General features: G+C 47.3%; 1 protein-coding gene across 4 annotated transcripts in view; it reads left to right on the forward strand.

The window, feature by feature from the left end:
* Positions 1–16,348, forward strand: part of DOCK11 (dedicator of cytokinesis 11) — a 67,039-nt gene that overhangs the window by 2,559 nt on the left and 48,132 nt on the right. For all 4 annotated transcript variants that reach the window (XM_015860404.2, XM_015860400.2, XM_015860401.2 and 1 more), the window contains exons 2-7: positions 10,414–10,530; positions 10,768–10,857; positions 11,517–11,599; positions 12,059–12,128; positions 14,093–14,188; positions 15,985–16,119. In XM_015860404.2, the coding sequence (XP_015715890.1) occupies positions 10,414–10,530; positions 10,768–10,857; positions 11,517–11,599; positions 12,059–12,128; positions 14,093–14,188; positions 15,985–16,119 (591 nt within the window). The remainder of the gene's footprint in view (positions 1–10,413; positions 10,531–10,767; positions 10,858–11,516; positions 11,600–12,058; positions 12,129–14,092; positions 14,189–15,984; positions 16,120–16,348) is intronic.

The following is a 16,348-nucleotide window of genomic DNA, read 5'->3' on the forward strand; positions in this document are numbered from 1 at the left end:
GCATCCAGCTGTGGCAGGGAGCCCAGAGACACCTCAGTGCCTGTGAATGAAGAAGGATGAAGTGCAGCTTTCACTTGGTGCTCTTCTGTTCCGCTTCCCATGCTGCTGTTCCCAGTGTTCTCCCAATGGCATTCTGGCAGATTACATGCAGTTTGAACCTTGGAGCAATCAGTAGTAAAATACTGCGTTCAAACTACAAATTCATAGCTAAAGTGTTGAATTCCAGGAGAAGGATCCAGGTTGGAGCTTAAGGAGAGCAGCCAGAGGACCTTTGGCAGTGAATGGACACTCGTGTTCTTGGCTCAGGTCTTCAACAAAACCTCCTTCCTCCCCTTTTCTCCACACTTGGGATGTTACTGACTACTATGGGAGGGGGGTGAGGAGCCCACAGGGAGCTGCCAACTGATGTTGGACCTGTGCAGCCACAGTAGTGCCATAGGATGGAGCTCAGCCTATGCCCTGTGGATGTGGATGTGCGCTCTGTGGTCTGGTGGAGGAATGCCTGCATCTCTCCTTTCTGTCATTTGAGCTTTCCCTCATTACTGCAGTGATTCAGAGTTGAGCAGAAGAATGAACACTGTAATCTTGTGGTGCTGCAGCATAGCAAAGACTCTGCCTTCAGCCTGGGAAGCCGGACCAGCTGCCTGGGGTGACTTGTTTCTTTGGGTGAACCATAGAAACATTAAGGTTGGAAAAGACCACGAAGATCTCCAAGTCCAACCCACCCCCACCACGCTCATCACCATGTCCCTCAGTGACCCCACCACTCCCTGGGCAGCTGTGCCGCTGCAGCACTGCTCTTTGGGAGAAGAAATTCTACCTAATATCCAACTGGAGAGCATAAAGTTGGACCTCTCCTGGGCCTCCCCTCCTCACGGGAGCCATGCAGTCAGCAGTGACTGAGGACCAGTGGGAGAGGGTTGTGTTGTGAGCTTTCCAAAGGTGTCATTCTCTGAGTTGTGACAGCGAGATAAAATGCGTGGGAGAGATAAGACCAGAGGGGAAAACATTTGACAAAACACAGCCGGTTCATTTTCCCACCATGCTGCCAAAACAACTCATCTGGTGGCAATTTTTGGTCTCCCACAAGCGCTCCACTTTTCTTTAGATCTTTTCTACTCAGGTTAACTGAAGATACCTTCACAGCTTCACCAAAGGACATGGAGTGGGAGCACCATATCTGAGCAGCAGGCTGTACCCTTGCTGAGTACTGGCCAGCTCAGTAGCGCTGCTTGGTGATGTGTGTGCCGTGCAGCGAGATGTGGCTGCAGGATTGAGCCCCATGCACCCAGGCATGCTCCCAGCTTCAACCATGTGTCTTCCAGCACATCGGCTCCCAGCAACTGCAGCGTGGGAGATCATCTATGTGCAAACTGAGCTGATTCTTGCCATCCAGATGTGAGAGAGCCTTCTCTCCTGTGTTACACGCTGCTGCTGGCAGCTTTGGCATGAGGCTGTGGGCTGCATGCCAGGAGGAGATGGGTTCTGTTTGATCCGGGCTGGGCTGGGCTTGTGTGTACCACTCGGTTTCAGGCAGACACCAAGCAGGAGATAAAAAGCTTCCAAAGAGTGATGTTGGGGAGATTTTGACTGGAAGCAAAAAGGCGCTTTGTTCTCTCTGTGTTTTTCTAACAGCTTAATCTATATTATATGCGACCGAATTTATACTCCTGCAGAGGAGATCAGCTTTCTGCATAGAATCCTCCTTTAATAAGCTAAGTTCGCTTTGATCAGTGTGAAGGCTGTTTATGTGCAGTGCTTGTAGTGATCTCAGTGCTCAAGAGAGACACGGAATATATGCATGTTCCCCTTTGGGTGCAGTCGATATGCTGTGTTTGCATAACTTCAATAGCAAAAGAGACGTATTGGAGACATGGGAGGAAATGCTGCCCTTGCTTCAGTGGGAGTTTTGCCTCCGGAGTGCCACCACCACGTGCTCGGGTGACTTCTGTGGAAGTGCTCACAGTGAGGTTATTACTCATAGAAAACACTTAAACGCCTTCTTATAATTAATCACTTGCCTTCCTGTGTTGGTGCTTTTGCTGTCAAGGACTGCAGTTAGCTCAGTGCTAAATGGCCCCGGGTTGCGCATGCAGTGCAAGTGGTCAGGGCTGCTCCTTCCTGAGCGCACAGCAGTTGTGCTCTGGGTGAAGAGCATCACTTTGCAGCAGGCAGCAAGGCCCGCACATCTTACAGCCACCTGGAGTTGCATCTTACAAATCTCCAGAGCATCTCCCACTGACACCCAGTCTGCGAGAGAGAACAGTGCCTCCTTATGCTGTGAAATGGGGGCTGTAGGATGAGCTGTGCTCAGTGCAGCCACTTCCTGAGGTTTTTGGAGGCTGTGATAAGCTTCATGTACACAGTAAGTCTTATCTTTCCCAAAGCATCCTTGAAGTAGGTTTTCTTGAGCTCATTATAGGAAGGCTCTGAGGATGTGAGCTCTGTGCACACACCTCTTGCCACATCTCGTGAACATTGTGGCTGTGCTTTATGTGCTCGTTGGGCAAAGCTGAGAGTGGTTGGCTGTGTTCTGGAGGCAGTGCCATGAAGATGCATGTGTCCCTGCACTGACAGCATCTGCCCTGACCTGCCACCGGCCGTGCCCAGAACAGATGGTTGTCAGCAGTGCTGGAAGCCGACTGCCAGCAATGCGGATGGAGATTTGGTGTGCTCAAGAATCCAGTGAGGGGATGGCTGTGGGGATTTGTTTCAGCCCTTCCTGGTATCTGGAGATATCTGCAGTGTACCTCTCCCTCCCCTAAGGACCAGGAGTGTTTGAAGTTGGGCTGCTGGAGCGCGTATTATAGCATCCTTTTATATAGGCAGCTTGGTGGCTCTTACATGATTCCATTTAGCTCTTTGCACACCGATTTATCATCTCTAATGATGCAAAATTAACAAAGCATTTGACATTTCTATGGCCTGAGAATGCAAATCACAATCACACACAGCAGCTGAAGAGCAACCAGTCTTAGGGCTGTGGTTTTAGGTTTCCCTGCTTAATTGGCCTCCTCGCTGCTGTTCTGGCCAAGGAAGAGAAGGATGGGTTTGTGTGCCTTTGTGGGCACTATTTCATCTTAGAAATACTGGAGTATGATTCCCTGACATAATCTTCCTCCATCTCTTTCATTCCCTTAAAAACTGCAAATCAAAGCTCTCCCTTGCTGGCTGTTCCCTTCAGCGCAGCCCTGCCTCCCGCTGCTTCTCTAATGGGGTCAGGTCTGCTTGTTCCTAACCCCTTTCTCACCCCTCTCTCCTTTCTTGCTGAAATGCAATTTCTTTCTCTCTCCTATTAATAACTCCTGTCACGGGGCTGTCCTTGGGGAGTGCCTGTGTGGAAGGAGACCACTGCTTGGGTCCAGCGTATCCTTGCTCCTTCCTCCTGCCCTTACTCCATACTGAGTGACATCCCCACTGCAGCAGCCTGGCCTCTCTATGCCCTGAGTAGGGACATGGCAAAGGTGCAGCTAGAAGGGTGGCTTCTGTCCTGGACAAAGTTAGGACTTGGTCATGTTGTGGTGCTATAGCTATTTTTCTGTGACAGCCGTACTTAGAGTTGTATTTTGGTGGTTTTTGGGAGCCTGGGACGTGGGTTGGAGCTGTGCTGTGCTAGGAGAGCACAGATGGAGGGCAGGATCACATCTTGCATGCTGAGTGCTTGGGGTGGATAATGGCTCAAAGTAAAACAAAAGCTGTGGCTCACCCTTTTCTCAGGTGTTTGGTGGAAGTGGTGAATCCGTGAGTGGCGCATTTTTTGTGCAGTTCACCCCAATGCATCTGCAGAGCCACTGAGTCAGGAGAGGTGAGAGGCAGAGGTGGCAGACAGCCACACAGAGCTTACAGGGGAGAAAACCATTTAACTTTGCAGCTACCACAGGTTGAGCTGAGGTGGGAGCTATGCAGACAACTTCCTGAGCTGTTTCAATCACCACTGATGTCTCTGGGGCTTGACTTCACTGGTGTGGGTGTTCACCTTATTGCTAAGGCAACCCAAAAACCCATCTGTGACTTCCTGCTCTGGTTTCCCTGCAGCAGTGATGCAGGGACTGGGGTGAGCTCCCAGCCACGGTTTTGCCTGCAGGAGTGGCTGCAAGGCTGGCTTGGCCCAGAGTATGTGGTTTCTTGAGTGAAAAACAAGGAGTTTTGGGAGCAGGCAGGAAAGGGAGGGGTTCTGCTTATGTGCAATTAATCGTTTTAAGATGTTCTGAAGTTGGATCTTCTGGAACTGCATGCTAAATATAAAACTCGTACTACATAAATAAATGATGAAATAGCAGTGACATCCGAAAATCACTTTGGGGTGCTCCAGTTAAGAGCTTAAATAAATAACAAGTATTATTGTTGTTGTAATTACTAGTTCCCCTTTTTTAGCATGCCTGTGCTTACAGAATGCTTTGAGAATTCACGTCTGGCAGAAACTCAGCTGTCCCATGGAAACCAGCAGCTTATTGCCAGTTTCTATTAGTGCTATTATTTTCAGAGGAGAAAATCAGAGCAACGCTGCGTTTCCATCTCTCTCTCCACAGCAGATGCTCAGCTGGATGCAGATGCAGCTCTGCTGATGCAGGGATGCACTGAGCTCTGTTCTATGGGCAGCAGGGCTGGGTTTGAGCCAGGATGTATCCATGAATGCAAGGAGAAGTGGGGTTTCGGGTGTATCTGGGGGCTGGGAATGCTGTGGTGTTCCCCAGCTACAACCAGGCTCTGGTGGTGTGTTTCCTATTTGACCGGGGTGCTGTTTTCAGAGGTGACGTGCACAGGTCGGCTGCAAACCCACCACTGTTAAACAGCTGCTTCCTTTAGCTCAAGTGATTGTGCAAGTTTCTTTGCTTTCATGAAAAAAAAGCCAGCATCTCTGTCCCTCGTGGTTGCAGGTCTAAGCTTCAAAATATGATCTCCTAAAGACTGTCAAGTGTGGAGTCCACTTCTAAATAAGTGGAAGGAAAATGAAGGTTATCCTGACTTCCTGTCATCTCTAGGCCAGTCTGAAGGTGCTTTAGACCCTGATTCACTTTTACTTGCCAGGACTGAGCAGTAATAATGTGTAAATCATTTTGTCAAACTTTCTCCAAGCGTTTATCTGAAACTGATGCTCTCAAAGACAGTGCTGGTAGCTGCAAACCAGAGGTCCCACAATGCCAGAGAGAGGACCTGTTTGCTGCTGGGACAGGAGCTAACAGATGAGCCAAACCCTTCCTCCCTGCCCAGTGCCTCCAGGGCCCTGCTTCTGTCCAACCTCTGTTTCCAGCCCTCCCCTCTGCCTGTCACCCCCTCATGTCCTTCATACAAAGCCCTCCCAGGGTTTTGAGCCAGAACTAAGGCCAACTCTTCCTAGGTCACAGGGCTTTGCACCTCTAGCACAGCTAGGATTTCTGTCCAGGCGTTTGCCTTGTGTTTTTAAACCTCCTTCTCTCTAGACAGCATAAAAATAGTCTTGGCCTGCTCATACCCAGCCGTATTGACTGTTTTTCATCCCTGTGGTTTTACCATAGTCCATGTCTGTCCAGCTCACCCTGGGCCCTGCAGTCCCATCCAGCTGACAGCCGTGCTTGCAGCACCATCCTACGGGAGCTGCATCTTTGCTTCCCTCCTGGCTCCTCCTCTGAACGTGGCTGTGCTGAGAAGCCTGCAAACCACTTGGCAGCAGAGAGGCTGCGCCGTGTTGTGCCTGCTGCCATCTGTGCTGACTAACGCTGCCACCCTGCTTGCCCTTCCTCCCCTGTTGCTCTGCTTTCACCTCTTTCTTCTCTCCTCTGCTTCTGAAGGCATAGGGCCAAAGACGCTGCTTGGTGTTGTACTGGGTTACGATGGTTCCAGATGTTGGATAGGCAAGCAAAGTATTTCTCGCTTTTTGTTGTTCTCCCTTCTGCCCAGGCTCCTGGTATGATGAATTATATATGAATCTAGGCTTTTTTAAACTTAGCGCTCCAGCCTTCCTGCAAGCAGGAGCTAGAGCCTGCAAATGCGATCAGATGGCAGTGCTGGAGTTCGGGCTGAGAAAGTGAAGAGCCACAGAAGTGCTACTTAAATTAAAACCTTCTTTAGGGTTACACGGTCTGAGAGTGCCATGACTGGTGGTCACTGAACCCCTGCCTTTGGAAAAGCTTTTCTATGGAGTGAAATCCCTCACTTCCATGTGCCCATGGGGGTTGCCAAGTGGGTTTCTTGGTTCCCAGACTCCATATAAACTTTCCCATGACCTCCAGGTTTCATGAGCAACGCCCTAACTGGGGAATTTTCTTCTCTGTTTGAGTGGTCTCTCTGCATTTGCAGGTTATGTATTGTGGTAGGAAAGGGTCCCTCCCTGGGCTGATGCTGCTCTCGGAAGCGCTGTGTCTGTGGTTGGTATGGCCAAGGGGTGTGTGCTTCCTCTTTTTTGCCTCTTGAACTTTGAATCAATTCCCCATTTTGAATTTGTCTCCTATTTTCTGTGTATTTCACCCTCTTGGTCCTACGGGATTCATTTTAATATCTGTGCTTTGCTAGGTGTTGCACCTAAGTGTATTATAAGGTTGCAGATGAAGTATTAAATGGGCAGTAAAATGCTCACTAGATTTTGGGAACAGTCTGAGACCATACACTGTTATGTACATATGGTCTGTGCTGTTTCCTGTTCTTTCAGACACTTCAGAGAAGCATCACTTTCAGTATACAGGTCACTTGTGTCTGTAGCTGCTTTGTGAGGGTGGGTTTGTGGCTCTGGGTCAAGCTTCACTTCTGAGGAATTGAAAACCTACCATGTTGCCGGGTGCTGCTGAGCCCTGGAGTGTTTTGGTGGAGGCAGGGATGGCCAAGCATTGTACCCACTGTGGGCCATAGGGGAGAACTGAAAGCTGAGAGTGGTGCATTCACTATGCCGGGGCTATGGGTTCTTTTGGGGCTGCCTTCTGCTGAGCAGGGGGAAAACTGAGCCGTCAGCCCACGCGGGGTGGGTGTCAATGCAATGAGCAAACTGATTAACGCAGAGCCAAACCAGCTGGGTTTGCCATCAGATTGCTTTCTTCCCTGGATGTTGTTTGTTTTAAATGAGAGCTAGCCTGAAAGCTCTTAAAATACACCCGTTTCTGATGGTTTTCCCTGGGCTGCTGTTTTAAAATAACCTCGAATTAAACATTTTTCCTTCACTTTCTGTACAGTAGTATAACTGTGGTTATACCTGTAGCAGTTATGGGAAAGCGCAAGCTCAGAAAAACATTATTCACATAATAAAAACGATACCACATTTGTACAGTTTAAATGCAGGACAGTAGAAGGCAGGTGGCCGCTGTGTTCAGAGCCATAAAAGTTGAAAATAGAAATGCCCTTTCCAGTTGAATGTGTGAACCCTTGCTTAGAAAGCAAACGTAAGGATTTTTATGGCTACAGACAGGAGATGGCTCAGAGCAGTGAGTCTGAGGACGTTTCTATGGGGTTTTCCTGGGGCCTGGCTCTTTGTGCTGCCTTGCGCTGGCGGTCGTGGGCATGTTTCTGTTGAAGCAATTCAATTGAATTTCCTGTTCAAATGCCAGCCAGCTTGCTTCTTAGTGGAGAGTCAATAGTGTAATAGATGGGCTGTTGTTTTGCTCGTGCCGTTGTCCAAGAGCAGCTCATGACCCAGCCAGGCCCTGCTCACCACCCATCCCTCATGCAGGCCCGTGCTTTGGCAGAGCAGCCCCAGAGCAGGCCTGCTTTGGCAGCACTGCACGTTGGGTTTGTTGCTAGACTGTTAGCATTTCTTTGCACTTGAATATTGGCTTTCCCTGTAGAGGAATTTGTGGTTTCTCAGACTCTAATTGCTTTAGTGTAATAGTTTTTCCTCTGCTTTCATAATGGCTTTGGTGGGTGCCATCTGCTCTTGTGACAGCACTGGGCGGCAGGGCCGGGTCTGCTCCATGCGGTGTGCTTGAACCTCGCTCATCAGAACTAAGACTTCAAAATCTGCTTTTCAGGGCTTAGTGTTTTATCTACTGCCCTGCTGGGACCAGCGGGGGAGCAGGGGCTCCCTCCTGCTCTGCAGCTCTGTTTGCAGAGCCCCGACAGACTGACGGAGATGTCCGTGTTTCCGTGGCAGCAGGCAGAGGCCACACCACATCCTTTCCTCAGCAGTTGCTCTGCTTGCATATGGCTTGACCTACATCCTTTGAGACATTGCTGTGGTTCCCCTCGTGGCCTGTGACAACTGACTCCGTTATGTCACGCAGGGTGCACTGCATGCAGTGTTGTCTTGCACTCGTGCTGCAAAGGGCCATTACACAGCTGAATTCAGAGTGCCCAAAGCCACTGCTTAACACCACGGCAATGCACAGGGCTCTTGGAAAGAATCTAATTCACCCTTAACCTACGGCAGGGTGAGCTGGTGTGAGTTTAAGCAGCTCATGCAGGGTGTGCTGGTGGAATTGCTGTGGGGATGGCAGCAGAGCTGTTGAGATTTAAGGACACCAGACCTTACACCCACAAATGGGAGAGCAGGTTGTGAGCATCCCGATGTCTTAATTCACATTAATGTGCCAGGCTTGGCAAATCCACAGCAGCACGTAGCGTTGTAATGCAATAAGACTGGTGCTTCAGATGATTAACCAAATTCAATTAAGCATTTAAGAAGTGTGAGGCTAACTGAAGAAAAGCTGGATCCCTTCTCCCTATCTTCCTGCTGGGTTTTAGGGACTCCTATTTTTCTGGCAGTCCTTTTCTTCTACGTGAGATCCCTGTGCAACTCAGATCTTGGAGCAGAAGCAGTGTTGGGACTGGCAGCTCTCACATCACAGCATGGGCTCTCTTTGGGGCCACATTGCCCTTCCCCAGCTGTAACCCAGTGGGCTGCTCCCTGTGATGCTGCAGTACTGCTCAGTAGTTTTCTTTTAGGGCTGCATTAGGAGCGAGGCAAAGATTTCCAAAGAGCGATTAAGAGGGAACCGTTTCAACTGAGCAAATCCCTTCTGGATTCCTGCAAGCATGGAAAATAGACATTTGGAATGCAAGAATGCCTGAGGCAGGAGGTGTACTTTCCCCAGTCAAAAGTAAGACATTCTCTGCAGACGGTCAGAAGCGGGGTAAAACAGGTGACGCTGGGACACTGCTCATGTTGGTAACACAGGTTAGATTGCACACAGGCTCCGTGCTGCCCTCCCTCAGCAAGCAGCTGGGATGTCATCTTGCTGCTGGGATGCAGCCCTGAGAAACACGGTATGAGAGGTACCCTCCTTGCATTTCTGAAGTGTTTTGGGGAAAATATTTCACCTCATATTTCACTGGGCATATTATGAGCTTGCCAGGTATGTGCCTGGAATGGAGGAACAGCCAGGGAGCTATGGGAACAGTTCGTCCAAGTGAAAATATTCAGTTAAGTTTGCTGATGATTAAGGAGATTCTGACATTCCTTTTCTAAGAGTGGGCAGCTCCACCTGCAGGGGCATGCTCTGCCATGGGTACCTGCCAGCCTGGCATCACATGTTAGAACCATCCATAGCATGGCCAGGCATCAGCGGACTTTTAGCTGGAATTCAAACAGAGACAAAACTGACGTATTGGAATTTCCTTCCTCTTTTATTGTAACTATACATGTGCATATGGTGTCATGCATTTGATTTTGGTGTACAGAGTAACTTTCACAACTGCAGTGCCTGATTTGTGCTTACAAATGCTGGAGTCTAGGGCTGGAAAGCTGAGATGATGCTTTGGAAGTTGCCACACACCTTTGTGGTGTGTGTGGTTGTTGTTTTTTTTAAAGCTCTGTTTTCTGCTCATGCATCATGAACAGAAGTAATGCAAGAGAAAACGTGCTGGCATTTTCCTAATAGTTTTTATGATAACTCCAGGGATTTTGGAGAAGTTCCTCTTGCTGCCCAGCAATGTAAATAAGAGCAAAGCCAGGCTCTAGAGTTTTCCAGCCATGGGTGTGGTTTATGCAGAGGGCTCTCCTGCATTTCCAGAGGGATCTTCCTTCCACAGAGAGAGATCCCTGTGCTGGAATTGCAGGCGGCTTGCTCCCATCCTGCCAGCAGCACCTTTCCAAAGACTCTCATCAGCTCATCTGTTGAAACCAGCTTTGTGCTGGTGCAGGAGCCCGTGTTGCTGCTGAGCTGTGCTCATACTGGAAGAAGCTGAAGCTTGCAGCTGTTAAAGCTGCGGCCTGTCCAGGAGGATTTCTTGCTCTATTAAGAAATTAGAGATTGTGCGTAGGCAAGAGCAGCGCAGTACTTGCTTTCTTCCTATAGTTTATAACCAGGCCTGAATAACTTAACCCCTTGTTTCCATCACTGCAAAGCATGTGTGCCAGTGTTTCCTTGCATCGTGCGTGCATCCAATTGTTGAGTTAATGGGCAATCCATTGGTAACGTGGTTTGAAGACATCTGACTAAATTATGTACAAGGTGTTGGCTACTAGTTATTTTATATATATTCACTTGTTACTCTCTTCTATTTTTCCTACAGGAAAAAACCAAAGTGGTTGAACCCTTGGACTATGAGAACGTGATCCTCCAACGCAAAGTTCAGATCTACAGTGATCCCCTCCGGGACCTGCTGATATTTCCGATCGAAGATGTGTCTGTGAGTTTGTGCTGGCTGCTTTTCCTCTTTGAGGCTCATTCATCTCCAGTCCTGCTTACCTTGGAAAATTTCCACTCTTGGCCACACGTTGATTTTGGCTGCATTACTGACACATACAAGTGAAATGACCCCCTGGTGATTGAAATGACCCTCTGGGCCCACTGCGTTTATTCAAAACAAGCATCAAACCCTGGTGACCCAGTTTGCACTGAAACCATTTTCCTCTTTTCCCTGCAGCTCTCAGTCATCAGTCGGCAGAGAAGGACTGTCCAGTCTACAGTGCCAGAAGATGCTCTCAAGAAAGCGCAGAGCCTCTTTGTCAAAGAGGTAGGGGCAAAAGTCCACTCAGCTTCTGGCCACAGCACCTTTTCCCTTAGGCAAGATGCTGTAGATGCTGGTCTGTAAGGTTGCAGATTGTTTTTTCCTGCATGGGAAGAGCTGATTGCTGGCAGGGTGTTTGCACTAGCTAGTTCCCACATGCACCACTTGTGCTTTGCTTCTTCACAGCAGGTTTGTACTGAGACAGTGTGTGTAGCTTGAGTTGTGAGGTGCAAGCATGCAGCAGGGCTGGGCTGCACAACATCCTGAGGGCTACAGGTTTGTTCTGCACAATGCTGCTCTCTAGGACCTTTTCCCTCCAGGGGCAGTGGAAATAAGTGCAAAGTGACAGTCAGCCCTGACTGAAAGGCCCTGCAGTTCTGAGGGCAGGAAATCAGCTCTTTCTTGGGAAGCAATCCCCAACCAAATCACTGCTCCTTTTTTAAAGTCTCAGAGCTCTGTAGATTCAAAATCAATAGCTGTGTCCAGCCAAGATGCTGTGTGATTTTTGTCTCCGTGCTGAAAAGTTCTGTAAGTTCTGTGTGGCAGCACAAAATAAGTGAAGCAACCCTGCTTACTTCACCCAGCAGCCCATAACCTTCTGGACTTGTGCATGGTTTTGCTGTGGTTGCTGTAGCTCTCAAAGAGCTCTATTGTTTTCCTTCCAGTGCATTAAAACCTACAGCTCCGACTGGCACGTGGTAAACTACAAATATGAGGAATACTCTGGAGACTTTCGGATGTTGCCATGGTAAGTGTCACGCTCCCTTGGAATACTAATGTGTGGTCACAGGGCCGTGGTTTGATCAGGCTTAGGAGAAACAGTCAAAATAGGTCTGTTCTGAAGAGCCTGCAGGGAAGTGAGGCAGAAAGGGAGCAAAAGTGTTGATCAGATCATATTAAAATTTGCGAACATTCTTGCAGCCTGATCTGGCTTCACTTTTAGTGAGATGGAAGACAGATGAGCCTGCAAATGCAGGTCAGCAAAAACCTCTGCAGAGACAAACAGCTAGAACAGGGAAAGCTAGTTGTGTGGTTTTTGCACCTAGCTTCCACAGGGTGCGCTCAGAAGTTGGCTCTCTCCAGCTGTAAGGAGTGGAGGCCTTCTAGCATCTTCTGCAGAACTTGCTAGTGTAAGTGGCATGGGATAGCTGGTGTAGAGGATCTGTGTTTCCCAGTCATTAACAATTCAAACGTGTTGTGATTTCAGCAAATCCTTCAGGCCAGACAAGATTCCAAGCCATGTGTTTGAAATCGATGAAGACTTTGAAAAAGATGAGGTAAGTCGAAAATGTTTTACATATTCCGCCCTAAGATCTGCTAAAAAGCTGATTTCAGAAGGCAAAGTCAGAACTCACTTCCCAGCAGTGGTGCTTCATACTACAGGTACGGGGCCAGAACTGAGTCACTTATGTAATTGAAAGTGGCACGAGATAATCTGCTGGAGCCAAGAGTCTCCTAAATTAGGTGGAAGATGAGCCATCAAGTTTTTCAAGGCTTTTCCATTTGATTCAGTGCAGTAATGAAAGAGAAGGGAAAAAAAAGAAGCCAAGTGACAAACTAAGTGAAATTCTTCATGGCCATAATTTAAAGCAGACAGTTTGGTTTCCAGCCACATGATGCACATAGATATAACTATATCAGGGTCCTCTTCTTCAAAAGGTTTGTGCTCTGCCTCATCATCTGCAGTTCTTACTTACTGCATATATCACATTTTCTGCAGAAGGAGGGTATCACTTTCCTATGTGAAGTTTAATTCACACACTTGGCATTAAGAATTCTTAGGTTACAGCGTAAGGAGTTTAGTCTGGCTGTTTTAAGATCTGCATGGCACTGAGATGCTGCTAAGGAGCAGATTTAGGAACAGAGAAGTTTCTTTCTTATAGCGCTGTAGTTCTGGAGCATTATTTCAGCGTGCTTTTAGTAAATGTTATGTATGTCCCAGCACATTTCTTGTTAGGGCTGAGATGGCTTTTTCCTAGATGGAAATGTATTGTCAGATCTGGCTTTAATTCTTTAATCTGGCTGTGTTGGTAGTATACTGTTCACTTGAGCTGTTACCTCCTTAATAGTATCCACTTTTGGCTGAAGACAGAGCTGTGTGATATCTTATCAGCATGCCCCTGAGAAAGTAAAGAGACCAAGATATGCTATCCAAATGTGGTGGAGATCTTGGTTTCTTCTGATCAGTGTCCCAAATACACAAACAAATGCAGTTACCGATGTTGGTAATGGAAGAGTTTTCCGAGTACCTTGGCAGATACTTTGGCATTTATGTCTTTTGGCTTGGCTGTATCTAAAGGATTCTGTTACAGTTTCCTGACAGAACATTTATGTGAGGATATGCAATGGAAATTCATGTAAAAGAATTCTCTTAATTCTCTGGATGAAAAAAAAAAAGTTGAAGCATTATGAAAGAGAAACTGTGGGTTGTTTTACCCAGGGAAATAAAGCATTAGAAACTTTTCGTTGGAAGTATGGCAAGAAAAGAGTTGAAAAGCTGCTGTTTTGGATGCAGGAGATGATAATCAAGCAGTGCTTTGATAGCTCATTGGCAGATAGTCCAGGTCCACCTTTGCTGCTGAGTCACTGGAATGGACAGGGCAAGTTTCTTTCATCTCGTTTCCCTCTGTCCCTAGTGGAGGTCATTGCCAGGTGTGGGTGGAGGGCTGCTCTCCCTTTCTGGGAGCACAAGGCAGGACAAAGGTAGAAATCCCAGCCGATGTGCCAAGAACAGTGCAGCTGGGTCACTTGAAACTTTCTGGTTTGACAGACACGAAACAAGTCAGTCACATTTCAGCTAATTGGGTTTCGCGTTCTTTTGCCTCAGTTGGAAATGGAAAGTTGATTTATGCAAAAGGAAATGATGAAATAAATCCAAGGTGCTGCATTTTGCAACTGGCCAAACAGACCATCTAGAAAATGTCCTACTTCCCCAGCTTTTTGAAATACAACATGCATTTCCTCATTGCAAAACCCCTGTGCAGCTCTGTCAGCGTAGATGTATTTTCCCCTTTGAAAGGTGACCCAAACTAGTTTGTTTCTTTGTTGGAAAGAGATGACTCTGAATTTTTTTTGTGATAACACTGTGCTAAGTGTGCATTCTACACTATGGGGTTAACTACGTCGTTGTGGTTAACAATATTGCTTTCCAGTGCAGACATACCCTTGTGTCCCAGGGGGATTTTACATGGGAGGCAATTAAGCTGACCTGCTCTTTTTCTGGTCTTTTGCTCTCTTTCAGGACTCCTCATCACTGTGCTCCCAGAAGGGCGGTGTGATAAAGCAAGGCTGGCTGCACAAAGCAAATGTCAACAGCACAATCACTGTTACCATGAGGGTGAGGCTTATCCTGTTTTAGGTTAATTGTGAACAAGACGCAACCTCTTTTAAGTTCGGATCCCATCTCTAAAGGCAATGGGAGTGCAGGGGTGGTTTCAGGTTTGGGTGTGTCCACCCCTCTTGTAGGGCATCCCAAGATGGGCTGGAAAACACAGTCTGGAAACAGCTTTTGATCCTTCCCTTCTCAGAAATTAAGCCCAATGCACTTCAAATCACAACAGGCAAGCTGAGCAAGAAGAGAAAGTGTGCTCAAGTAAGCCAAGATTGTTTTCACAGTAAGCAGCAGAGGCTAGGAAGAGGAAGGCAATTTAAATAACAAACAGCTGCTCTGCAAAGAAGACTCTGCAAATTGATAGTTTCCTTACTGGTAGGAAATATGTACAGACAGCAGCTTTAAACTGAAATGACAAGTCTTTGCTCTGAAAGCAGGGATGATGTCACTGAGGAGACAGAGCACTACTGACCTCAAAGCAACAGCTGCCTTGTCTCTTGTTCTCCCTTACACATAATCTGGCCTGACATTGCTTTGGTTTTGCAGTGGAAATTTTTAATAGTTCCACCACAGGCTTTTGCCGTGGCGAGAAGCCTGTCTGATGTTCCACCATGCAGCTGCCTTCTTACAGCACAGAGAGAATTCTGTGTAGTTATCCTCAGCTGTGCAGCTGAGGGATGGCTGCAGTGAGGTTCTTTGTTGGTAATTGCAGTCTCTGCAGCAAGCTACTCATCTAAATGATCCCAGAGGATACCATTCAGAGGGGTTGGGCACAGTGCTCCCTTCCAGTTCCATGCAGGTGGTTTTATTGAACATGTGATTGTGTCAGCAGTGATGGGGGAATAGAATTACTGGTAGTCTCCCATCTGGGGTGAAAAATGTTGTGTTCTTTTGTAGCTATTCCATGTATTTAGAACAATGGGAACACTTAGAGCTTTGTGATGCTGCTCACCCTGGGGTGCTTCGTGGTTCTGCTAAGAGTGATATCCAGCCACTGTGAGATGCACCCTGTGCCTCACACTCCTGCCAGCATATGGTGCTGCCTTAACTGCTGCCAAAATGCTCTCCTGAATTATAGTCCATTGCCTATGAGCAGACAAGTGCAAAGGAAGGTGTTCTGAGAGAAAGCTGGAGAGTATGTTGGCTAATGAATTAATTCAGTCTTCATTACAATAACTCAAACATACAAATACCCCTCTCGAACCTACTGAATTTGAGGTGAGAACTGAACACTCTAAGCCAAAGCCAGCTCACGAAAATAGATGTGTTAGAAAAAAATGGCAGCACAAAACCACAATAAATGAAACCACGAGCACTTGCGTGGATTGCAGTGTTCTTTGGCTTGCATTTGAGTGCTAGGAATTTCCTCATATCTCTTCCAAAGTCTTCTGGAGACTTACTTTGTAATTCTGAGGTCTTTATCAAAAAAAAGAAAAAAAAAAAAAAAAAGCTCTAGAAATATCTGCTGGAGGGTGGGATGAAACTGTTGCACTGGTCTGGATTTGCCATGTGCAGGTAACCGAGGCCAGAGCCAGCTGAAAGAGGAGCTGGAAGCCCTGGGGCTTTGCTTTAGCTGGACAAAGTCATAATAACAACAAAGGCATTAAAATTGAAGCATATGACAAAATCTCTCATTACAAAACCAAGTAATTCTCAGAGGGGTGCATCTACAACACTCAAGGGTCATCAGTGCTTCTTGTTAATGATATTTCTTCAATAGCAGGAGGGCAGAAACTGAGGCTGTTGCTTGTGATATCCGTCAGAGTGAGTACTTCCACAAGTGAGACATTGTACTTTTGCAGGTATTCAAGAGGAGATACTTTTACCTGTCACAACTCACAGATGGCTCCTACATTCTTAATTCCTACAAAGATGAGAAAATTTCCAAAGAATCCAAAGGCTGTATTTTCCTGGATGCTTGTAATGACGTTGTCCAGGTAGGTGTGCCTGGAGTTGGGCTATTGCTTTGCGAGCTCAGAGATGGAAACGTTCACTCTGTGACACTGAGAGGTGAAAGAAAGGACTTACCAACTAACCCAAATGTGCAGTCCTTTGGGTGTACCACCCCTATAGTGACTGTAAGGTTTTAGAAGAAGGTATTTGTACTGAGCTTGAACTTGGGTTGAGAGCCAACTGCTGTGTCTTCTGCTGTTCCTGTCAGTGCTG

The sequence above is a fragment of the Coturnix japonica genome, chromosome 4 (genome assembly GCF_001577835.2).
Source record: "Coturnix japonica isolate 7356 chromosome 4, Coturnix japonica 2.1, whole genome shotgun sequence".
Classification (NCBI taxonomy): domain Eukaryota; kingdom Metazoa; phylum Chordata; class Aves; order Galliformes; family Phasianidae; genus Coturnix; species Coturnix japonica.